At 44.4% G+C, this 26,041-nt stretch overlaps 1 protein-coding gene across 1 annotated transcript in view; it reads right to left on the minus strand.

Moving 5' to 3' along the window:
- Nucleotides 1-1,056: 1,056 nt before the first annotated feature.
- NT5DC3 (5'-nucleotidase domain containing 3) overlaps nt 1,057-26,041 on the minus strand; it is a 64,984-nt gene continuing 39,999 nt past the window's right edge. Inside the window, exons 5-14 of the mRNA XM_015152619.3 lie at nt 22,735-22,825; nt 21,039-21,176; nt 18,103-18,163; nt 17,576-17,678; nt 17,331-17,432; nt 13,029-13,110; nt 11,626-11,712; nt 9,542-9,682; nt 4,484-4,548; nt 1,057-2,307 (exon numbers count right to left, since the gene is read on the minus strand). Of these exons, the coding sequence (XP_015008105.2) occupies nt 2,055-2,307; nt 4,484-4,548; nt 9,542-9,682; nt 11,626-11,712; nt 13,029-13,110; nt 17,331-17,432; nt 17,576-17,678; nt 18,103-18,163; nt 21,039-21,176; nt 22,735-22,825 (1,123 nt within the window). The 3' untranslated portion in view covers nt 1,057-2,054. The remainder of the gene's footprint in view (nt 2,308-4,483; nt 4,549-9,541; nt 9,683-11,625; nt 11,713-13,028; nt 13,111-17,330; nt 17,433-17,575; nt 17,679-18,102; nt 18,164-21,038; nt 21,177-22,734; nt 22,826-26,041) is intronic.

A 26,041-nucleotide genomic window follows, 5' to 3' on the forward strand; every position in this document is an offset into this window, starting at 1 on the left:
TTCACCATTATAGTTAAATACAGCCAAATATCACAAGTACATTCCAACTATAACAAGTAGCATTACAAACGATGCTATGTAACTCGTTAAGTTTCTGCCATCTGGCAAGGAGCCCATGGAATGCCAGGCTCGCATTTCATCAATAGATGGTTACATACATTTATCACAATAAAAATGTTGAATAAGCAAGCACTCTCCACAAGCTCCCCTCATGTTCCTGCCATCCTTTAGATTTAAGAGTATAACATGGTACCGCCAAAGCTTAAAATGAGTTTTAGCAATACTAGATTAGGCTAATCTGAACGGAAGTATTTATATAGCATACGCAATTAAAATAGTATTAGCAGCACCATAACTAATAACAGCAGACATTCCCAAAGCACTCAGAGAGCGCAGTAAATATGCGCTTTATGTTGAAGGATACTACAAATGCAGATGCAATTAAGGATTCTTCCCTCCAACAAAAGGAATATATGCCATTTGCACTGCCCCTAGAAAGAAAGGAGAAAAGCAGGCCAGGTGTGGTGGCTCACGCCTGTAATCCCAGCACTTTGGGAGGCCGAGGTGGGCTGATCATCTGAGGTCGGGAGTTCGAGACCAGCCTGACCAACATGGAGAAACCCCATCTCTACTAGAAATACAAAATTAGCTGGGAGTGGTGGTGCATGCCTGTAATCCCAGCTACTTGGGAAGCTGAGGCAGGAGAATCGCTTGAACCCGGGAGGCAGAGGTTGCAGTGAGCTGAGATTGCACTACTGAACTCCGGCCTGGGCAACAAGAGCAAAACTCCATCTCAAAAAAAACAAAACAGAAAGAAATGAGAAAAGCTCGGTTAGCTAAGTCATATCTATTTCTCAGCTTCAATGTCCTTCACCCTTTCCTATCTTAGACATCTTTAAAAAAAAAAAAAAAAAAAACAAAACTATACAAACTCCCCAATAGTCGCACAAACACCGCAGGAGTGAAATCTGAGAGAAGGCTGGACCTGGCTAAGTTGTGGTGGCCATCTTCGTCCTCCCCTGGCCAATCCAAGCACCTCTCAGTTGATAACTCATCAGAGAGAAGCCAGGAACTTGTTTATTTCCATCTAGACAAGGACTGTTTCTGGTAAATCTCATGTTTTAACAGGATTCCAATTCAAGCGGGTGGTGGCATGGCATAGCATTTCATTATAAAGATGCCTTTCCCTGGTTCATTTTCTTTCTTCCAGTGAGCACATGAAACCAACTCGGGTGGTGTTTCCAGGTTTAACAGGCTCCTGGGAGATCTACCACAAATGTTTTGGTTCTTCTAACCCACTCATTTCTTGCAGAAGGCTCTTCAGAAGGCTGTTCCACTAGCTGGAAGGTTTTGACCAGAGCTCTCATCTCCTCTCTCCTGCCCTCCTCCATGCTGGGAAAGGACACAGGAATCACACACTGAGGACAAAAGGGTCCAGGAGTTGCAACTTCTCTTGTTCTTTCTCACCTAAGTCCTTCCGGGGAGGCTGTGTTCTCTTTGATGCAATGTGCCAGAATGTCAAAGCCTTAGTACCAAATGATTTGGGAACTGGCCATCACCTGGGGGCCTCTCTGTCACTCACAGGAGCGTTTTGCCATTGTGGAGCCCTCTAAATCAGCCTTCTGGAAGCAGTTAATCTTTGCCCATCACTGTGCCCCTGCAGTTCCCAATGCACCGCCAGTACACGTTCAGGAAATGTGCCATGGAGCAGTCAAGAACCGTTTCAAGCCTGACCTGTTAGAATACAGAGACGGTATCAAGCGTCTCACCTATCCCAGAAAACCTGATGTTCCAGGACCTTGGTAAACAAAAAAGCGAAATCAGAGTTCCAATGAGAAGTTTGCCTTTCAGCCCTGCATGGAGGGAAAGGCTAGAGAGGCGGGCTGCTAGCTCCTGTCTTAACCATTGGGAGAATTATTCTCCATAAGGTACAAAACAAATATCAAAAGGCTTATCTGTATCTTTTCCAAAAGCAACACTCAGACCCACATGACGTCAACCCCATCATGCCTGCCCAATCAGGGGCAGTTACAGTTTCTAGCTTTTGCCCTCAGCTACTTGGCCTGGGCCTCCTGCAGGAGAGGGGTTCTGAAGGTGGGGGGCCTTTCTGACCAGGCGGGCAGTTCGTGCTGCAGTGGAGTCCTCCGGGGGTAGAAAGTGTGGCTGACGTCATAGTTCAGGAGGCAGCTCAGAGACGCCATGTAGATGTCAGCGAAGCGTGACAGGCGCCTCAGGAAGTAGGTTGGGTTCTGGTCTGTGCGGAACAGGCTTCCAAACTGGGCGTTGAAGAAACTCTTGGTCATTTCTCTGAAGGGGCAATAAAAAAGCGAAGCAACACAGAATGATTCAAAAAGCCTTGTTTTTAAACTACTGAAATCAAAATCACTTCTTTTTCAGAAAAAAAAAAGGACTCATTTGAGAAAAAAGCCTAGAGCAGCCCCAAATATTAATTAAGAAAACAGTCTAGAGCCAGGTGTGGTGGCTCACATCTATAATCCCAGCACTTGGCGAGGCCAAGGCAAGTGGATCACTTGAGGCCAGGAGTTCGAGACCAGCCTGGTCAACATGGTGAAACCCCATCTCTACTAAAAATATAAAAATTAGCCAGGCGTGGTGGCGCATACCTGTAGTTCCAGCTACTCAGGAGGCTGAGGCACAAGAATCGCTTGAACCAGGGAGGCAGAGGGTGCAGTAAGCAGAGATCATGCCACTGCATTCCAGCCTGGGCAACAGAACGAGACTCCGTCTCACAAAAACAAAAACAAACAACATTCTGGCCCGGGCATGGCAGGTGGATCACTTGTGCCCTGGACCACCAGCATGGGCAACATAGTGAGACCTTGTCTCTACAAAAATGCAAAAAATTTGGCCAGGCATGGTGGCATATGTCTGTAGTTCCAGCTACTCAGGAGGCTGAAGTCGGAGAACTGCTTGAGCCCGGGTGGTTGAGGCTGCAGTGAGCTATGACTGTGCCACTGCACTCCAGCCTGGGTGACAGAATGAGACCCTATCTAAAAATAAAAAAAGAAAACAGCCTGCCTATCCATCCATCAAAACGACTCTGGTCCTATTTCCCCCTTAACTGTCTCAAGGCTCCAGATGCTTTTGCACGTTTCTCTAAGGACACACGCCCCATCTCCCAAACTAAACACAGGATGCAACAGCTGCTCCCGATGGTACACAGAGGAATACAGAATGCTCTCAGGAGTCTCCACTTCCCTTACTGAAAGGATCAAGACCCCCTGTTTCACAAGCTTATTGTGAGAACTGAGTAAGGTAAGCAAAATAAAAGCATGTTGTAAACTCTCAAGTGCTCAGATGGAGGAATTAAGGATTGTTTTATGTGATGTAAATCTCCCCCATCCATTACGTACTTCAATGCCTCCCGGTCTCCTCAGAAGTGAGACTGTTCACCCCGTCCACGACCCATAAGCCCCTGCAGTCATCCTTACGTGCATGTATGTCTATTTCAACATCCCTATCATACACACACAGGATATGCACTCTCTGATGGCTGGCACCCTACAGAGTACTCCATCAAAATGAACGAATACTATTTGACTGCTAATAAGTCATTTACAAACACAGCAAAAAAAGAGAATCATTTACACAGCTGTGTGATAAAAGCCACTAGTTAGTTGGTAGCAGTTAAAATAAGACTCAGACAGTCAACATCCTGAGAGGGAGGAGGACAAACTAAATGCAATACAGCTTTGGCTTCTGCAGAATCTGAGGAATGGACTCACTGTCCCCTCTCCACGCCCCGTCCACCCACCCACGCACACCACCACATGAACCCCCGAGTCAGGCTGCCCACGGCTGGGAGGCCAGAATCCCACCACAACCACTGCTGCCAAACCTCAGAGATGGCTGTGCCCAGCGGCTGGAGAAGGCCATGCACAAAGTCAGGAAAGTTCATGCCAATGGCATAAAGCATTCTCCTAGGGAAGCATGATTGTCAGTATGGGTTCCCTTAAGACAGACACCCACCAAAGTTTTCTCATGGCAGGCAGGCTTTCTTTATCAGTTAACAGAATGCACATTCTTGAAAGAGCTGTGGTTACAAATAAGCACCAGGGTCGTGGGAGCCCTAAGAATTCACTGTGGGTTCGGAGCCCAAATCCAGCACTGCCCCAATAGCCACATTGTGCTGCCAGCATTGTTAACAACTGGGCCAGCAGCTGCCCAGATGGGAAGGTCAGGAAGGCAGGGAGGAGGAATGAGATGGAAAGGCTCCATTCTCCCAAGGCCTTCGATGGCAAGGGCGGAGGAATGACAGGGGTGATGGCTGGCCTCAAGGAAATGTTACATGTCACCAACAGCAGGTAGCCGATTCTGGATCCTGGGGGAGGCAGACATACCTGGGAGCTAAAAAAGGATGTTTCAACATTATGCCTCAGGCTGGCCCTGGGGAACAGACGTGGGCTGAGCAAGGCCAGAACAGGGTGGTGGACATGCCACATTCAATACAGGCCGCTCTTACCTCATCTCCTTCCTTTCCTTTTTCCACTCCTGCAAAACCAGCTGTGACTCAGCATCTCTGTGAACCTGTAGGACGCAAGTCAATTATTACGACTGTTTTGGTTTCAAATAAACTCATTACGTAATGAGAATTTTTTAATGAGCAGCTTTTCTAGAAATTTTATTCCTTTACATCTCAGAGGTTGGCACCTGAATGAAATAATACATTTTTCAGACTTTCCAGTTGAAACCCTGCCTTCTTCAGGAATAAAAAATAGTTTTAAATGTCCAACATTAGAAATGTGGTTTAACAAATTAAGATGAACTATTATGAAGTTATATTAAACTATCAGTAAAGACTACATATAAACATAATGCATGTGTATCCACATATGTATAAGACATGTACGTGATATATCCATTATGCACATGATATATCCATTACACACCTATTATATACAGGTATACAAACTATAATGTAGAAATACATAGTACATGCTACCTATTATACTTATTATATACATGTGTACAAACATTATAGTTAAGTGGAGACAGCATACATACCCACTAACTGTAAGCATGTCAAAGTATGTGCTTACATTTGGAAATTAACATAAAAAATTATTTTAATTTGTACACGAGAATTATAAATAAACTTTTAAATTTAATATTATATTGTTTAATTTAAAAAACAATTATTTTTTGCAAAAGGCGAGAAGGTAAAGCATCTCCATGAGAAGGAAAAGCAGAGCATTTTCTGGTGGGCCAAAATACGGGTGAAAGGCAAAAAGAAAATGCCAACTGCCCATGATCTAATGAATGGAATCTCACAAGTCTCTCTCCAAGGTTCTTATGGCTAAACAGAAACACTGAGGCCAGAATCCAAGGTGCACATGATCGCAGGGAACAGGGCGGCTCCCTGCAATTCATGACCACGGGGGTAACCTTAGAACCTGGAGGAAAATACCAAGCGGGCAAACCATCTGCTTTTGACATGGGAGCCAAGAACCTTACGTTTATCACATCTGCTCGGTTCAACAGCTCGACTCTGAACCCCGAGGCTGCTGAAGGGACATGTAAAGGAGAAAGACCCCAGGAATCGGAGGCCAGGGATGCGTGCCCAGAGGGGGACCCTGAGCTCTGCGCCTTCGCTCAGCCACGCTTTGGGCCTTACCTCCCCTGAAGTACCCAGCTGCTGGCTGGGGTGCCCTGCCGGCTGCCCTGCCATGAACCTTTCCCACCATTTATCATCTCTCTCAAGGAACAACCCTCTCGCTTCCATCCTTCCCATCAGCCATTAAACAAAAAAAGATTTCTCCCATTAAAAAAAAAAGATTTCTCCCTGTGCCCACCCCCTTCTCCAGTTCTGTCCCCCTACAAGGCCAAACTCCTTAAAACAAGAGCCTCTGGTTCTGAAATCCACTTTAAAATATTTCAAAGACGGTGTGTGCTCATTAGTTATCATTAATCTTTCAAGTGAAACCATGTACTCTAGAGTGGGTAGTCCACATTGGAAAAGACTAACCAAAGCCCCACAATACAGGCACTTCAGCCACCTCCATCTCCAGTGGTTGTTCATGGGCGTAATCAGCTCTTCAGGGGCAAAGCAGATTGGCTACATATCTCTGCCCTTGTTTGAGAAAGATATTACAATCTAGCCAGTGCAACAGCCTACATCAGTCCAGCCACCGGCCCATTTTTCTATCAGCCTGTGAGCTTACAAATGGGTTTTTCTTTTTCAATGCTTGGGGGGAAAAAAACTCAAAAGAAGAATAATTTCATGACAGGCCACGCGTGGTAGTTCAAGCCTGTAATCCCAGCATTTTGGGAGGCCGAGGCAAGTGGATCACTTGAGGCCAGGAGTTCGAGACCAGCCTGGCCAACATGGTGAAACCCAGTCTCTTCAAAAATACAAAAATTAGCTGGGCGTGGTGGTGCACACCTATAATCCTAGGTACTCAGGAGGCTAGGCATGAGAATCACTTGAGCCTGGGAGGCAGAGGCTTCAGTGAGCCGAGATCGTGCCACTGCACTCTGGCCTGGGCAACAGAGTGAGACTGCCTCAAAAGGAAAAAAAAAAAATTTCCTAACACGTAAAAATTACATGAAAGTCAAATTTCAGTGCCCACCAATAAAGTTTGTTGGGACACAGCTACAACCATTCATTCACATACTGTCCACGGCTGCTTTTGTGCTACAAGTGCAGAGGTGGGTAGCTGCAAAAGAGCCTACAGCCTCCACAGCCTAAAATATTTACCATGTGGCCCTTTGCAGAAGCTTGCTGACCTATGGTCTAAATGTGGCCTCTGACTGGTTGGTTACCTGAGCCTGCACAGCCTAAAATATTTACTATGTGGCCCTCTGACAAAGCTTGCCGACCCGTGGTCTAAATGTGGCCTCTGACTGGTTAGTTACCTGAGAAGCGTCTACCAAAGCCAGCACCACCACCATGAACCACAGCCATTTTGGAAGGCACTTCAAGGCTAGCTAATGAAATTGCAATCAATATTTATATACTTCTATTTCATTCATTAGACTTGGCTCCAAATGACTCCTGTGAGGTCAGGAGTTCGAGACCAGCCTGGCCAACATGGGGAAACCCCATCTCTACTAAAAATACAAAAATTAGCTAGGCGTGGTGGCACAAGCCTGTAGTCCCAGCTATTTGGGAAGCTGAGAGAGGAGAATTGCTTGAACCTGGGAGGTGAAGGCTGCAGTGAGCCAAGATCACACCACTCCACTCCAGCCTGGGCGACAGAGCAAGACTCCATCTCAAAAAATCAAAAAACAAAAAACAAATGACACTCTGCTGGCTCTGAAAAAATCAAACCCGATCTCAGAGGACCAATTTTTCTCCTCAGAAAACTGTCCAAATAATGTGCTACGTGCTCTGAAAATAATCCCCAAGGGGGAGTTCTAGAAACATCTGCCACAGGCTCAGTGGAAAAACCTGTAACTTTCTAGGGGAACACTGAGGAAGAGGGCGACAGTGAGACAGGACATTGATTTGGATGTTTTTTTAGTTAGCAGCTACACACCTCTATATCCTAGTGAATCCAACTTGACAGAACTCTGTACAAAGTGCCAGAACCCAAGGCAATATAGGTGCGTGGAGGTTAAGGGTCTAGAGTCGGGCTGCCTGTGTGTCAACATCAGCATCACCCGTCACTAGAGCAAGTTCTATCTCCTCTGTGCCTCAGGGTCTGCATCAGAAAAATGGGAGTGATGTTTCAGTCCTACTTCAAAGAGTTGCTGTGAAAATGAAATGAACTTAAAGGTTTCAGTGTCCAGAACACAGTAAGTTCTTACGACATTTTTACACAGCCTGATTCTGCCAACCGAGAACTGTGGTTCCAGAAAAGTGACCTATCTTGCAGTCTCAAGTTTTCTCTCCTGCAAAATGGGGGCGGCTATGTAAATCGTAATTTCCTTTTCTTCCTTCCCTCACCCCACACCTCGTATAATTAATTTTACAAACCACAGAAATATTTTCAGCACTTCCATTCTCTAAAACGCACATTCCTTAATAGTCAACTTTTTTTTACACAGGTCAGAAAAAGGAAAACAAAATAAACAAAAAAAACTGTTTCCAAAGCGAAAATGTACTGACACCATCTACGTGCAGTTGTGTTTGTGCGTGTGACCAGCTGCCAGGGTCCCAGAGACGGCACTGACGGGAGTCAAGCCTTACCTATACCCGAATCCTCCAAACAGGAAGGCACATGAAAGCAGTGCTCTGAAGCATGGACTTGGGGACCTGGTTCAAGCCTTGCCCTGCCATTTTATGATCTCACACATAAATGATACCTAACCTCTCAAAAACTGTTTCCTTATTCTAAAATGGAACAGCTATGACTATTAAATGAGCAATGTGTATAGAGCCAGCACTCAGCACAGTGTCTGGCACGTAAAAAGTAACTATTAGTAGTGTATGACATGCACAGACTCTCAACTACATTAACTCAGAATTGATGCCACGTATTTTTAGTAAATCATCTCACAGACAAGCATAGCAAGCGAAACAGAATAAATCCTCATCAGAGAAGAGCCAAGAACTAATGGGGCCCAATGCATCCTGGAAACGAGGCCCAGGGGGACGTGCAGGGCCCCATGCTCTGGAATGCATGCACCTGGAGCCAGAATGTGGCCTGCCACTCACAGCCTTGCCTGATCTCACTGCTCAGCCACTCCCACACAGAGTGCCAGCTGGGGCAGGCAAGGCAATTCCCTGCCCATTTGCAAAGCCAGAGGGCAGGCATGGGCAATAGACCGTGGCCACAGATTGCAGGTGTGATAGCCAAGAGAGCAAGCATCTGTGCCCGTATCCTAACAATGTCAGCACCCATGCTGAGATGGCTGTAGCCCAGGCAAGCTGGAGCCAGGGAGAAAACAAGGTGCCTCACGGAACTGGAAAGGAAAGGGGCACATGGAGAATTAAGGGGATACAGCTACAAAAGAGAGGCAGCTTCCATGGGCCAGGAAATGACTGATACAACTGCCATTCCTCACTTACCAGCCAAAACTGGCTGCCTAACTTAACTCAAGGAAGTAACTGCCAGGGAACTCCAGTAAGCCAGAAAATTGCAGGTATCATCCTCAGAATCAACTGAGGCTGGACTTTTGCTTGCTTTGACATCTTGACTCTTGCTTTGAGACTCTCTCCCGTAAGCCATGGTGCCTAGACTGAAGTGTTCACTTCATAGGCCCCTTTATTTCACAGACGGGGAAACTGAGGCCCAGAATGGAGAAGCCCCACTGTAGCAGGCGCAGACAGAACCAGCAGACTTAAGCACTGGCAAGGTCTCCTGAATCCCAGTACCCCACAGGAGAGCTCCTAGCAGGCTTCAGTGTGGAAGTGAGGATACTGGATCTTCACTGACAGAGGAATGTGAGCAAACACCTACATTTACACAGGCCCCACAAACACTGTCTAAGCAAAAGAACCCCAGTTGTTATTCTGCAGTCTACTGAAAACAACTTAAGCCTCGTATTTTATAACGATTAAGCAGAATATACCTGAAGTAACTTTCTAACCTCAGGCTTAAAGAAAAAGTGAGAGAGAAAAAAAATATATCCAAACCTGCATCTGTTCCAATAACCCAGTCAAGGTCTGCAGCCAGGTCATGGTTTGAATGTATTGCTCCGTGTTCATGATTTTCAGTTCAGATCGCAACTCTGGGATAATTGCACCAGTCCTCCAGCCATGCTTTAGGGTCAAATCCTGATCACAAAGATCACGAAAAGTCAACATCAAGTCTCAACAGAATCTACACTATGTCATTATTTTCCCAGACATGAGAGGCATTCATTTAATTAGTTTTTGATGGTAATGGTTAGTTATTCACCAAGCTGAATTCAATGAATTACATTTAATTAAAACAAATTTGGCCCCAGCCTTCGATTATTTCATTCCAAGAAACTTTCAGATCTGGAAATAATTGCTGAGTCACAACCCCTGCAGAAACGCTAGGTCTGGAATCATTAACCATGGTCTGTAAAAAAAAACAATGAGGTCAGGGGCAGAAAAGGGCTTGACCTAAATGCTACCAAAGGTCTTCATTCAATTCATCCACAGACCTCTGTGTGCCAGGCCCTCTGGGTTATGGAGAACCACGGAATCTCAGACTTGGAATGATCACATACAACATAAGCATGCATGACCACATTTTCCATTCCAAATGTTGTCACCCCATATTTGACAAAAGGCCAGAATATTTAGTATCAGCTATGTCCTGGAAAATCTAAGACATATAGTCATCATACTAAATGGTCATTTTCTCATTTGGCAAATATTTATCAAGCACTACTATTTGCCAGGCCCTAAATACTGAGGATAAAACAACGCACAAAAAACTGAGAAATCCCAGCCCTCGAGGAAAATACAGACAATAAATACGTAAAATACACAATGGCAGGTGGGGATAAGTACAAGGGACAAAAATCAAGCAGAATAACAGGAAAAGGAGAGGAAGAAAGGAGGTTTCCATTTTGTACAGGGTAGTTAGGAAGACCAGGCTAATACAACGATAAGGTCGGGGAAAGTATGAAAACATGTGGCAACAGAAAGATTCTGGCTGAAGAACAGCTAGTGCAAAGGCCCCAAGGTAGGAACATGCTGGAGGGTGGCATGTTAAGAAGCAATAAGTCAGGGAACCTAGATGAGACAAAAGAGGGGGCGGGGCAGAGGGTATCTTCAGAGAGGTGGGCTGGGGAAGGGGAAATCCAGTGGGCAACTATAGGAACTCAGGTTTTTACTCTGAGGGAGAAAGAAAGGCTTTCAGGTTTTAAAGCTTTAAGTCTGATTTACAGTTTTAAAGGTTCAGTCTGGCTACTCACCTAAAGCCAGAATCCTAAGTCCCATGTAAGAGTCTAAGAGGGCTTAGGATGCCCGCTCACCTTCACTGGTTCAATTTTTTTTTTTTTTTTTTTTGAGACAGGGTCTCACTCTGTCCCCTAAGCTAGAGTGCAATGGCATGATCTCAGCTCACTGCAGTTTCCACCTCCCAGGTTCAAGCAATTCTCCTGCCTCAGCCTCCCCAGTAGCTAGGATTACAGGCGTGTGCTACCACACCCAGATTATTTTTGTATTTTTAGTAGAGACAGGGTTTCACAATGTTGCCCAGGCTGGTCTCAAACTCATGAGTTCAAGTAATCCACCCATCTCAGCCTCCCAAAGTGCTAGGACTACAGGTGTGAGCCACCGTGCCCAGACCACTGGTTCAGTTTCTTGAAGCCTTTGAATATTTTTCTTTCTCCTAATAATACATGAAAACCTACAGCACATTTTTAAAATACTCCCAAAGGTGGCAAACTTTCAAAGGTGGATTTTATTTATGTTTTTTGATGTTTTGATAAAAGGAAAAAGAACAATGGCATTTATTATTATTTAAATGAAAAGATTATTTTGATAAACTCTTTGAGTGAACTGTTTATTTCCATCATTTCCAAAAAATATTTATCTTTTTCACAACTCTGTTCTGTAAAAAAAAAAAATGAGACATTAAAAAGATGCAGCCTACCTCTAGGTTTTACGAAAGCATAAAAATGACCTTAAATATAAGATACATTCTTAAATAAAAGGTACATTCTTAAATAAAAGATACATTCTTTAGTAAGTGAGGCTAACACATCTGTCCCCCAACAAAGGAAAAAAGGGCTCCTCACCGCCAGGTCACTGTATATATGGTCACCAAAATACAACACTCTGGATCCTCTCCATCCAGTAAGCTTCAAAAATTCATATAAATTACCCTGCAATCAAAGAAAACTATAGTTATTATATTACAGCTAGAGAGCTATCTAACCCACAGTACAAAATATTTTTTAAAACTTTTAAAAATTGTTTTTATAACTTATTTTAAATATCAAAATATAAAGATAAAAGCACCTTCACGGGAAATCTGTCCTCTATGTCAAATGCACTGTTCAAGAAGGATTTATATTATATACACCTCTTTGTAACTATCTTTCTACACTTAACATGCTGGGGCCATCTTTCCATGCCAATAAATAATCTACCATGTAATGATAGCAGCTGGGAAGTACCATGATTCCTTTCACCAATTCCCTGATGTTGGACAGTTTACATTATCTATTTTGTAAGCAACTTCATGATAAACATTCTCATAGGCAAGTTGTATTAGCTATATCTTAATAATTTTCTTAGGCTAACTTCCTAGCAGTAGAATGGCTTTATCAAAGCTAATTTTTCAAGGCCTAGAAAATATACTTATTGCCAAATCCATCAGATTGTTATATACCCACCAAGAATACATTAATTCTTTTAAAAAATGAACTTTAGTAACATAATAATGGTCACCAATGCAATTCATTCAAACATTTGAAAGCCTCATATGACACCAAAATATATTAAAACTGTGCACAGGCTAGGTGTGACGGCTCATGCCTATAATCCCAGCACTCTGGGAGGCCAAGGCGGGAGGACTGCTTGAGCCCAAGAGTTCAAGACCAGCTTGGGCAAAATGGCAAGACCCTGTCTCTACAAAAAATAAAAATTAAAAATTAGCTGGGTGTGGTGGTGCATGCCTATGATCCCAGCCACTTAGGAGGCTGAGATGGGAGGATCACTTGAGCTCAGAAAGTTGAGGCTATAGTGAACCGTGTTCATGCCACTGCACTCCAGCCTGGGCAACAGGGTGAGAACTTGTCTCAATAAAATTTTTTTTAAAAACCCACAAAATTGTGTACAAAACATGTATTGTCAGAAAATAATTAGTAATTTGAGTGCATAATATGCCATGAGTAAGTGTTCCTCAAAGAGAAATTTCCAAGGTTTACTACTGGCATCTTAAATGTTATACACTACGAAAGTCATGCCTTCAATTTTGTTTTTAAAAAACCATTCAATTTTGAGTTAGTTTAGATGCTAGCATATTGAAAATATATTGACTTAAACCTAAGTTTACCACCAAGTTATAATCAGTCAGTTCACGGGAATCACTCAGAACTGTGCCAGGCACACAGAAAGCCACAGTGAACATCAGCTATTAGCATTATTACCGACCACGAAGCAAAGCAACAAAAAGGAGAAGCTGGTCATGACATACCTGCTTGTAAATCTGGCCTTTCTGCAACTTATGGATTTTATCCCAAAGTAAGACACCTTTCTCATTCATCTTTCGGAAAGGCCTAACAACAGAAATAGGAAACATCATGACATGGAGTAGTACAGGTTGTCCGCTCTATGAAATACCAGAGTTATTCACTATCACAGGAAGTAGCTCCCTGCAAAAACCTAAAAAAAAACCCGAAATCAAAACTCCACCATCACATTCCCTGGCCTAATTCAATACATCCCAAACTGTGTGAAGCCCAGTATCCAAAGGTGTTTCATGAAAAAAAAAGAATTCCTGGGGGCCAGGCGCAGTAGACCACTCTTGTAAGCCCAGCACTTTGGGAAACCAAGGCAGGTGGATCACCTGAGGTCAGGAGTTCGAGATCAGCCTGGCCAACATGATGAAACCCCATCTCTACTAAAAATACAAAAATTAGCTGAGCAAGGTGGCAGGCACCTGTAATCCCAGCTACTCAACAGGCCGAGGCAGGAGAATCGCTTGAACCCAGGAGGCAGAGGTTGCAGTGAGTGGAGATTGCGCCACTGCACTTCAGCCTAGGCAACAAGAGAGAAACTCCATCTCAAAAACAAACAAAAACAAACAAAAAAAAGAATTCCTGGGTCATATAAATTTGGAAAACACCATGCACTAAATATGTCCCTCTTAAAAAGCTATTGATGGCTCTGAAAAGCCCTGCTATAATCAACTTCCTTTCACCCAGATTTCCCGGATTTATCTGACCATGCAGAAAACCTGTTTATAATGAAAAGTTTACGGAAACACTGCCTTAGTGCATTTATCTGGCTTCATACCTGAAATTAAGCCACTCTAGATAACAAACCAGAAGACCAGAAGCACTAGTTTATGATGGAAATTGGGAGGTAAGGATAATGCCTCATTCCTCACCCTGACACACTGCTAGCCCAAAGGACCCAGGGTTTGTTTGCCTTAAGGTAAAAATAAGTGTTACCCTAAAAAAAATAATTTTTTTACCTAATTGTAATACAGAAAAATACAACAAAGAAAAGGTACACGACCCAGAATTCTAGACCCACCTTGTACACTAAACATTTCAGTTCGTCTTTCAGTCTTTTCATGAAATTTATGTTTCTTTCATGACTATAAAATGAGATCACTTTGTGTACACTAACTGACATCCTTTTTTCTCTAATATTTCGAGCAATTTTCCAAGTGATTACATATTCTTAAATACATCATGTTTTACAGTAATACATCATCTTTTTTTTTTCCAAATACGTTTTCGTTTTTTTGGTTTTTTTTTTTTTTTGGAGAGAGGGTCTCACTCTGCTCCCCAGGATGAAGTGTGGTGGCACAATCGCGGCTCACTATAGTCTCGACCTCCTGGGCTCAGGTGACACTCCCACCTCAGTCTCTCAAATAGCTGCCATACCTGGTTTATTTTATTTTTTTGAGAGAGTCTCACTCTGTCGCCCAGGCTGGAGTGCAGTGGTGCAATCTTGGCTCACTGCGATCTCCGCCTCCTGGGCTCAAACGATTCTCCTGCCTCAGTCTACTGAGTAGCTGGGATTACAGGTGCATGTCACCATAACTGGCTAATTTTTGTATTTTTAGTAGAGATGGGATTTCACCATGTTGAACTCCTGACCTCAGGTGATCTGCCCACCTCAGTCTCCCAATGTGCTGGGATTACAGGTGTGACCAGCTAATTTTTTAATTATTTGTAGAGACAAAGTCTCCCTATGTAACCCAGGGTGGTCTCAAACTCCTGGGCTCAAGCAATTCCCCGGCTTCAGCCTCCCAAAGTGCTGGAATTATAGGTGTGAGCCATGGCACCTGGCCCAAGTACACCTTTTTTTGTTTTGTTTTGAGACGGAGTCTCACTCTGTCGCCCAGGCTGGAGTGCAGTGGCGCCATCTCGGCTCACTGCAAGCTCCGCCTCCGGGTTCACGCCATTCTCCTACCTCAGACTCCTGAGTAGCTGGGACTACAGGTGCCCGCCACCATGCCTAATGTTTTGTATTTTTAGTAGAGAATGGGTTTCATCATGTTAGCCAGGATGGTCTCGATCCCCTGACCTTGTGATCCTCCCGCCTCGGCCTCCCAAAGTGTTGGGATCACAGGCATAAGCCACTGCACCCAGCCAAGTACATCGTCTTTAATGACTGCATAATCCCCTCTCATATGGCCATTCCAAATTTAACTAAGCATCCCCTACTGTAGGGCTATTAGGTTGTTTCTGACCTCTCATTATTATAAATAACACAAGGATGAATACAGACGGAGGATTATTCGGCTCTTACCCTAGGCTTCGAGAACAAAGACAAAATAGATATTGGGGGAGGGGGCTGAGACACCCTGCCTGCTGCATCCAGGGAAAAGAGTTCAGGGCCCTGCCTCCTCACTTTTTATAAACACGGCAAAGCAGAGGAGCTCTCTGGTGAAGAGAGAGACAGGGCCCTTCTGACCACACCCCAGAATCTACTAAGAAAATGGTGAGGGCATCATATCAGTGACTATAGGGCCCCGACCTCCCCTCTTCTTCCTCTAGGAGAGGAGTGCCTTTGACCACTCTGACCCAGCTAGGTGCACGTTCTCCTCTGCGTGCTTCAACACTCCCAGACACTGAAAAAGGTTTTTATGTTGCTCCCCAAGACACTGGAAGAAACTAGCCCTGGCCTGGAGCCAAATTCCTTAAACCCTCAATAAACTCCACATCCTGACCTGCTCCTGGTGGAACATCCCTTTCTCTCCTGTCTGCCACAGCAGAGGTCTCCAAACCCGGGGCCGTGGACCACAGACCAAAACCGGCCCATGGGTTAGGAGCCAGGCCGCACAGCAGGAGGCAAGCATCCAGTGGGTGAGAGAGCATTAACGCCTGAGCTCCGCCTCCTGGCTAATCAGGTGCGCCATTAGATTCTCATAGGAGCGGAACCCTATTGTGAGCTGCACAAGCAAGGGATCTAAGTCGTGCGCTCCTTATGAGAATCTAATGCCTGACGATCTCAGGTGGAACGGTTTCATCCTGAAACCATCACCCTACCCTACATCCACAAACCTGGTGGAAAAACTGTCTTCCACAAAACCAGTCACCGGTGCCAAAAAGGTTGGGGACCCTGTGCCAGAGGATGCACTGCAGCCCACTCTGTAAGTCGGTTCCTCTATTAAGTGCTTTAGACTGATCATCCTAGCGTTTAGTGCTTCTTTCTTTGGAATCCCAACCAGCCCCATCATGGGACGGTTTGCGGCTCTCCCATGCAGGAACTCCCTTGCCACTGTCTTTGGGATGACTCCAGCCGCTGGTAAGTGGGACAAAATACTAACAAAGCAGCAAGCCACCGTTTATAGCTGTTTTTCATCACACTCTAGTTTTTCCTTCATTTTCTTGAATCCCACCCAGCATTTTTCAGTCCCTGCACATGGTTCTTGGTTTGCCGCTTCTTCCTAGAGTCGCTGTGACACTTGGAAAACTGGGACAAGAGGAATTTAAAGCATTAACTGCAGGGTACCACACCCTGATGCTTCAAATCACCTAACAGAGAGGAAAAGACTACCTGCTTACCAGCTACAGAATAAACATGGGGGTAAAAGTGTTTCAAAAATTGCCCATTATTATATAAATACGAGTTATTTTTTTACAACCCCAGTGCAGTGTGATTCTCAACACCATGGACATTTGCGGAGAACAGCTCTTAGTGAACAGGCCTGTCCCACACGTTAAAAGATATTTTAGCGTTCCCTGATCCCTACCCACTAAATACTAACAGCACACTCTCTCCCTGTCACAACCTAAAACTTACCTGCTTCCCCATTCCCAGGGCTACAGTGGCAGGAAGATATTAAGACGTAATAGAGATTTACTCCACGTGATGCAAAACCTATGTTGCAGAGAAGCTCTGCAAAATCCGACTGCAATTTTAAACACACTAATGAGAGCTCTATTTAAAGAGCTACCCAATAGGCAGTTTTGTTGATGCTGTTGTTTTCTTACGCTTCACAATGTGTCTGCATCTGAAGACCTAATTTACTATGTGATAATAAGTTTGGCTTTTTCATCACTGCCAATCATTTTCTTCAAGCCTACCTCATGGGTCTGACGCAGCCCAAGTTGTACTGAGAACCATTTTGATGCATGCAAACTGTCTGTTATGTGCTCATGTCACCCTTGTGATTACTTGCTAGAAGGGTTAAAATTCAAAAGCTATAATCTCACATGCTTATGATTTTGCAACTGGATTTTACCAAGACACACCATCTATATATTCACAGCAGCAAAGGAATAAAATCTAGTCCCCTAGAAAAATAAACACTCACCTCCGCTTATCATTAAAGAAGTTTGGCTTCTCCGCCTGAACAATGACCACATCAAACAGGTCCCTCCAGTCTTTCCCAACGATATAACTCATCCCTTTGTCCCTAGGGCAACAAGTCAGCCAGGTTAGTCTAACATTGAAGGATTAACTATGTTTGTAACTTTTTCTTTCCAATTTCCAACTGCTAAAACAAATGGGATACAAGGAGTGTGCCAGAAGCTAGCAATGAAACACAGAGCAACTTACACAAAGCTACTGGGGCTATTGGTGATGAGAAACATCTTCTTGCCATGATCAGCCAGTTTGGCCAACACTGCACGGGTCTGCTCAGCATAGCAGATGTACTTTTCTAAGAGCAAGAGAAAAATTCACACACAGATTCAGCATGATTATTGGTCAATCTGCAAGTACTTTCTAAATGCGGGTACAGGTCCAGCACTGTCCTAGGCACAGGAGAGGGAATAAAGGCCTTAAGGAAGCAGCTTTGCCCAGTGGAACATGGGTACATCTGGTGCATCAGTCACAAAGACCCTGCCTCCTCGGTCTAAGTGGAAACAACTAAGTGGCTATAGTTGCCAGCGCCTCTCTTTTTAAGTCAGAATTATGTCAAGTTCCAGGACAAAGAGGAGATGGCTAACATGCCAGGATGCCAGGTCCTTACAGAGCACTCATGCAGCCCCTGCTTAGCACCTGGAATGCAAAGTAAAATGCCGGCATGGTTGCACAAATAACGGAAGGCTGAAACTCTCTTTGCGATACTGCTGAGCACATACCAATGTCCGCTTCAATTGCTCTGTACATTATTCCTTTGATGTGGACGTCTCGAATTGAATCCTGCCAAAAGATACATTTTTAATCAGCGAAAATACAACTGAGATAGCCTGAGTAACAGTACATGTGAAATGGCAGTCATGGTAACTTCTATCCCTAGAAAGTCCGACAATCCAGGCACTACACAAAATTTAAATTCTGGTCCATTTTCTCTATTTTTTTTTTTGAGACAGAGTCTTGTTATATCACCCAGGCTGAAGTGCAGTGGTGCTGTCTCAGCTCAATGCAGCCTCTGCCTCCTGGGTTCAAGTGATTTTCCTGCCTCAGCCTCCAGAGTAGTTGGGATTACAGGTGCCCGCCAGCACACCAGGCTAATTTTTGTGTTTTTAATAGAGACGGAGTTTCACCATTTTGGTCAGGCTGGTCTCGAACTCCTGGCCTCAAGTAATCCGGCTGCCTTAGCTGCCCAAAGTGCTGGGATTGCAGGTGTGAGCCACCACACAAGGCCAATTCTGGTCCATTTTCATAGGCAGCCCTTGTGAAAGCAAAAGTTTCCATGGTGATGGTGGCAATTTCCAGTGCAATTTCAAAAGAGTGTTTGGAAGAGGTAATTTCTGTGAATAATTCCGAATAAAGTCCCACAGGACACACGGTAATTTATATGCAGTATTGTGAACAAATGATCCCAGGCCATCTGGACAAAGGGAGTTATTGCTCTTTTATCTTTGTGCCCTTTCCGTCCCTAGACCCCAATGGCAAATTCTGTAACATGGAATGAGAGGCAGAGACAAACAGCTAACAGGTTTCTCCTTCTCTCTTTGGTGCCACCAGTAGGGCAACAAACTGGCAGTGAGACTGTAGCTCAGGTAGAGATATGGTCCAGGGAGAGGAAGAGGAGGTGGTTAAACCCTCTGTGGGTTCAGGAGTGTGGCAGCATGAGAGCTGGCAAGTGTCAAAAAAGGGTCCCCCTGGCAGGTGACACTGCACAGGGCCTCTACGTGGTGACATTCCTAGAGGCCTATGGACACTTTCTAGAGCCAGTAGTAGGAGACAGGGCTGCAGGCAAAATTGTGTCTAAGCCTTAGACTGTTGCTGGGAGATTTCTGTTAAGAGGGAGCACTTCTGGACTACAATCTCAACCTCAATTACCTTTCAGCACAAGCCTGATTCAATTTCACACCAGCAGCAGAAGGCAGTAGTTAAATGCAAGTCGGACTGCCTGGCTTAAAATCAAGGCTCTGCTATTTAACAGCTGTGTGACCTTGGGCAAGCAAGTCAACTTCACTGTGCCTCGATGTCCTTATTTGTAAAATGGTACAAATAGTGCCTACCTTGACATTATTATGAAGATTTAGTAAGTTAACATGCCTAAAGCACTCATAAGAACAGTGCCTGGGACCTAGTAAACTCTACACAAGTATTTGTTCTTGGTGGTAGTAACACTTGCAGTAAAAACTGAGCTTTCAAATCAACATCTCGCCTTACGAATGCACAGGGCTGCTACAAGTGATTCTTAGATTTTTAAAGACAAACTGTATATACAAGAGAACAGAAACTAAATACCTAAATTCAATTTGGATAATACCACACTGATATTGAGAAACTATAATTTATCCTCTATCTTCCTAAAACCCAGGATTCACGCTGCCAAAACTTAAATTTACTTATAAATACATAGCAAAAATATTTTAGTGTGTAAATATGTATCTTTAAAAAATATAAATATTTTAAATACATATATTGATAAATATATGTTGTAACTATGTAAATACATATAAAATAATATAAACATGTTTTAGTACTAAAATGTTCATACAGCTTAAAGAACATATATAAATATATAAACATGTGAATATAAAATACATAAATAAATTTATAAATACAAATGATTTGTACAGTAAGTCCTTAACATCTTCAGTAGGTTCTTAGAAACTGCAACTCTGTGAAACAACATAAAGCAAAATCAATTTTTTCCTTGTCAACATTAACATGACATTGAAGAAACTGGCGTTATTCAAGGATCTGTTGTACATGGTTTCACTTAAAGTCACGGTTGCCAAGAACCTATGGGCAACAGTAAGTATTCACATATGTTCACATAAACATTTACATTTGTCTACATCCCCCGTCCCCTAACTGGATTCTTGCATGGCTTTTGCAGGACTTTAGAAAGCCACATGGAACCTTTGTGGGCAAAGGAAAAAGGCATCCCCTCTGGGCAACTACAGTGGCACAAGTCCCCCAGCTGGGGGCTTGAATGTAACCTGTGTGATGAAGAGGCACCCTGGCCAGGCGTAGTGGCTCAAGCCTGTAATCCCAGTACTTTGGGAGGTTGAGGTGGGCCAATCACTTGAGGTTAGGAGTTGCACACGAGCCTGGCCAACATGGTGAAACCTCGTCTCTACTAAAAATACAAAAATTAGCCGGGCGTGGTGGCAGGCGCCTGTAATCCCAGCTACTTGGGAGGCTGAGGCAGGAGAATCACTTGAACCTGGGAGGTAGAGGTTGCAGTGAGCCATGATCGCACCACTGCACTCCAGCCTGAGTGACAGAGCAAGACTCTGTTCAAAAAAAAAAAGAGGAGGCACCGCCTTGCTTGGGCAGACTCAGGAGTGAGTGGGTACAGGCCGGACTTCCATCCCCATCATCCCTTTGGCCAAGTGCACAGGCTCTGGCCTTGGCCTTCTGGTCAGAAAGGATCAAAAATCGAGATAACAGTGTCAGCACCATCTTGTTTTAACAAAAATTTTGACTGATTTCCAATTCTCCTGATGTAACAACACCTTTCTTATAATGTTCAAGGTTAAACCGCATATAAGAGTTCCCAGCTAAGAGACTATTTAAAACACCTAACCTAGAAAGGAGGTTCAAGGCTCTGTGACTCCCACTGCAAAGCTGAAACAGACTCAGCACCGTGATCTCTCACTGTGGATACAACCTTGACATCTTTGTACAGATGCACAGGCTCATAGTCGATGTTGTTCTTAAGGAAGTATTCATTCACACAGGACAGGAGGGTCATCTCGGGCAGGGAGAAGATGTCCATGAACTGCTTCATCGTGTTTCCATGAGAGCTCTGTAGACAGGGAGGAAGGAGTGCTTTAGAAACAGGGGCAGAGCTATGAAGCACCAGGAACAGCAGGAAGACTTCTCAGCGACTAAACGAGATTCCCATCATCAACACAAAAAAGGAAAGTTCTAATAATAAAATAATAAAATGGGCCAGGCGTGGTGGCTCACGCCTGTAATCCCAGCACTTTGGGAGGCCAAGGCAGGTGGATCACCTGAGGTCAAGAGTTCAAGATCAGCCTGGACAACATCGTGAAACCCCATCTCTACTAAAAAATACAAAAATTAGCCGGGCATGGTGGTGCGTGCCTGTAATCCCAGCTACTCAGGAGGCTGAGGCAGGAGAATCGCTTGAACCCAAGAGGTGGAGGTTGCAGTGCGGAGATGGCACCATTGCACTCCAGCCTGGGCAACAGAGCAAAACCTTGCCTTAAAAAAAAAAAAAAAAAAAAAAAAACAGGTAAAATGTTCCCCTTGTTCCTTATCATTCACAGCAGAGCTGATGTCTCACTCTAAGTATAACTAGGATATCGACAGAAATGCCCTGACTTCTCCCAGAGAGTCTAATCACCCTTCCCCTCCCGATTTTTCCTGTGACCAGTCCCACTTCCGGTTCACACTCTTTCAGGAAGCACAGAGGAAAGTCAGCAAACAAATTATTGCCCATAATGACACAAAAACGCACGTAACTCTCCTGAACTGGAGCACACCCTCACAGCCCATATTTGAGCTTAAAAAAGAGCTTTTCTCTGAATGCTTGCAATTTACACTATAGATTCTCCTCAACTTATGATGGGGTTACATTCTGATAAACCCACTGTAAAAGATGCACTGATACATCTAACCTACCAAACATCATGGCTCAGCCTAGCCTATCTTAAGCATTCTCAGAACATTTATATTAGCCTATAAAGGCTCATTTATATTAGCCTTTATTATACGGTGTTGAGTGTCTCATATAATTTATTGAATACTGTAATTTACATTGAAATTACAATGGCTTTGCACCATTGTAAAGTCAAAAAGTTCTAAGTAGAATCATTGTTAAGTCAGGGGCCATCTGTACTAAGTTTAGTAACTGACCGGGCATCTTCCATTTCATTTTGACAAAGCAAGTAAGTGAGTGCATCTAATAAGACAAGAAGCAAAAATTCTGAGTGGAAAGAGAACCACAAAAGTTAGAAAAGCAGAGGTTTCCCTAAAGGTAAACAGGGTGGCTGTGTAGCCATCAGCTCTGGCATTTCACAGCCATTCGCCAGGGGAAGCAGTAGCTGTCACACTGACAGCCCCAATCTGTTCTGGAGTCCACTCCAGAAACTAGGGACATTCCTGGAGATGGGGTGGCAAACGGGGTAGGTATGTGGGAGGTAAAAACAGCCTTCACCAGGTGTGGAGGAAGGGCTTCAGAAAGGAGAATCATGAAAGAATCTGGGGGTGTCCCCTGCAAACACTGGTCTCTCTCAACACACAATCTCAAATTTCATATGAGCAGTAGGTAAGGTCGACAAGGCCATGTTTCAAGAAGGAAAAAGGCGGCTTTAAATGAATAAAGTGCTGCTCGTTACCTTTCCATAAAAGTCGCTCATCTGCTCCAAAGGCACATGGGACCCCTCGTACATTTCAATGACTTCTTCATCCGGGACAACACTGAGGCCTCTGGAAAAACCAGATGGTGCAGTTAAAAAGCTCAACTAGAGAGACCAATGATTTTCACACCCCTGTGCAGTGCTGGGATTTTTCAATTGAGGTGCAAGACACTGTCGTAATGACGAGGCCAAATGTGCCACAAGTAAATGCTACAAATATCAGGTAAGATGCTACTACGTTTACTACTACTACTGTTCTAACAAGAACAGTAACGGGAGGAGGAATAATAGTTAATATTACATGGCACGTACTATAGGCCAGATATGAATTACACCCAGTCATCCATGTAATTCTCAACCGTCCTAGGAGGGAGGCACTATTATTCTTCTCATTTCCAGCTGAGGTAACTGAAGCACAGAAAGGTCATGTACCTGTTCAAGGTCACCAAAGTAGGAAGTGGTGGGTCAAGATTATAACCCAGGCTTTCTGGCTCTATGGCCCAGGCTCTTACACCACTAAGGCACAAGGCTTCCTAATGACTTGCTTTGGGGTGGGCTGGCTTTTGTTTTAAATTTATTTAATATATTAGGGCAGAGAAAGGTTGTTTTTGTCTCCATCAGACATCCTCCTGCCCTCCAATACTCTAGCCTAGGATAGGTGCTGATTTGGTTTGGCTGTGTCTCCACCTAAATCTCATCTTGAATTGTAGCTCCAATAATTCCCACAGGTTGTGGGAGGGAGTTGGTGGGAGATCACTGAATCACGGGAGCTGTTTCCCCCATACTGTTCTCGTGGTAGTGAGTAAGCCTCACGGGATCTGATGATTTTATTAGGGGTCTCCCCTTTCACTTGGCTCTCATTCTGTCTTGCCTGCCACCATGTAAGGCATGCCTTTCACCTTCCGCCGTGACTGTGAGGCCTCCCCAGCTATGTGGAACTGTGAGTCCACTAAGCCTCTTTTTCTTTATAAATTACCCAGTCTCAGGTATGTCTTTATCAGCAGCGTAAGAACAGACTAATACAAGTGCTGAGAATGGAAATTGCCACACCCAAGGCTCAGTGGACTAAATCCCGTGACATGAGGCAGGAAGCCCTGTGGCACCACCACCTTGGAGAGGCAATGACCCTGAATGCTTTGTGACACTGAAGGCCAGTTTCCTCATCTACCATCTGCCTGCCTCGGGAATCTGCAAATGAATCTACTTCTTCCACATACAAAAAAAAAAAAATGAATTGTGAAGTCAGTGGCCAGGGTTTCACTCCTGCCTCTGCCACCAGTGACTAGAGCAGGTGCCTTCACCTGTTCAGCTGGACTCATCCACTCTCAAGCGTCAGGAGGGGAAACACCTGCTCTTCTACCCCTTCTGTGGAGGAGAAAGTGCTTGAGAAATAGACACCGATGATTACGAAACTACAGACTGAATAGTACAGGAAATGTCACGCTGTGCTACAGCAGGAGTATAAATAATTCAAGAAGAATTTTAGTTACTAACACAACAGGTTGCTTAGCGTACAAAACCACATGGTCCACAGTAAAACCTACGTACGATATCATTTATGTTTTGCTATGTAACATTAACAAAAAGATCACTTCAACCTCTTTCCTCCCGTCTCCATCACCCATACTACTTTAAAAAGTTATCTGAGTGGATTCATTAATATTTTGCCTCTGATCTTGATTAATCTGTTACAACTACCAGCCTTTGAAAAAAGTAGAAACACTGGACTCCCTTTATCTTTGCTCCAGAAATAAGATAAGACTGGCACTAAGCCAGATCGTTCGAGGCAGTGACCTTGGAAATCAGCCCTTGCTGAGCAGCAGCAGTCACGTGTCCACACTGCTAAGGCTCTCACACTGGAGAGAAAATATAAAAAGTGAAGTGATTCGGCCGGGTCAGAGTTACTTCTCTGCCCTTTGGAAGCCACTGCTGTCTCTAAGGCACAGGCACGGCCACCCAGGCTGCATCCACAAGAGCCAAACAATCAAATGGCAACTCAGAAGAGGCACTGAAATCTGCCAGCTGAATTCCCCAAGCAGCAGCTGCATCAAACCAAGAGCCAAACACAACTGCAGCAGGCATGGGCAGACTGCCCGGCCACATCTGAATGCAGCCTCGACCAGCACTGAAATCGAAGTGGAAGCTCCTTTTCCCCCGCTCAGAGTGAGAAACACGAGGTTAGGAGCACAGATCTGAATGAGTCTGCAAGGGCTTCAAATCCCCACTCCCTTCATCACTAGGGATATTACCTTGACAAGTAATTTATCCCTTTTGGGCCTCAAAGTCTTCATTCTTAAAGCAGGAAACTATAAAAGTGCCTACTTCCTGATGTCACTGAGATCACAGGAGCTACTACATATAGAATAGCTGGTGTATGGTAAGCACTGTAGAGAGGTTTCACTAGTGTGGCTGTGAAGGGAACCACCCCAGCTTTTCACAAGGTTCCTAGTAAAAACTTAAAATGTAGGTACAAAAATGGGGCTGTGGTGGGGGACCCCTCTCCACCTTCCCAGTCGGCAGCACTCACTGCTATGGGCCAAACATCATAAAATTCACCCCGGTGTAGGGACTGGAGACCTGCATCAGCGCTTAGAGACAAACTAGGCTGAGATGGACACTTTCTTCCCACCTTCTCTCATTCATGGCCCCTTCTGGAGTGAAAGAGAAGAAAGTGACATTTCTGCAGGCTCCAGTTCTTAAACCACTAAGGTACAAAGCTTCCTAATGACTTGCTTTGGGGTGGGCTGGCTTTTTTTTCTTTTTTTTTTTTTTTTTAACATATTTAACACATTGGGAGACAAAAAGGCTGTTTTTGTCTCCATCAGACATCCTCCTGCCCTCTAATACTCTTCCCTGAGACAGGTGCTAAGAGTGGAAATGGCCACACACAAGGCTCAGTGACATAAGGCAGGAAGCCCAGTGGCACCACCCTGTATTTTGGGCCCTGTGCAGATATGCTTCATCTTCACAAGCTGCCCCTTAGGCAGGGACTGGAATCATGCCTGCTTTACACGAGGAAACCAAGGCTTTCAGAGGGTCCAGAGATTGCTCAAGACCATACACACATGAGCCGTGGAGCTGGGGTTTGCACCCAGGAAGTGTGAGTGACTCGAGTCCACACACTCCCTCCAGAGGCCAGCTCACCTCAACACCCCTCTCAGCAGCGAAGCAACAGTGAACTTCCTACAGCCTCATTCTGAACGCTCCTTCCCCCGAATGCCTCAGTGGCTCTTTCTACTGCCCACACTCCTTGACACAATGGACAGTGTATATACAAGAAACAAGG

This window comes from Macaca mulatta, chromosome 11 (assembly GCF_049350105.2).
Source record: "Macaca mulatta isolate MMU2019108-1 chromosome 11, T2T-MMU8v2.0, whole genome shotgun sequence".
NCBI lineage: Eukaryota > Metazoa > Chordata > Mammalia > Primates > Cercopithecidae > Macaca > Macaca mulatta.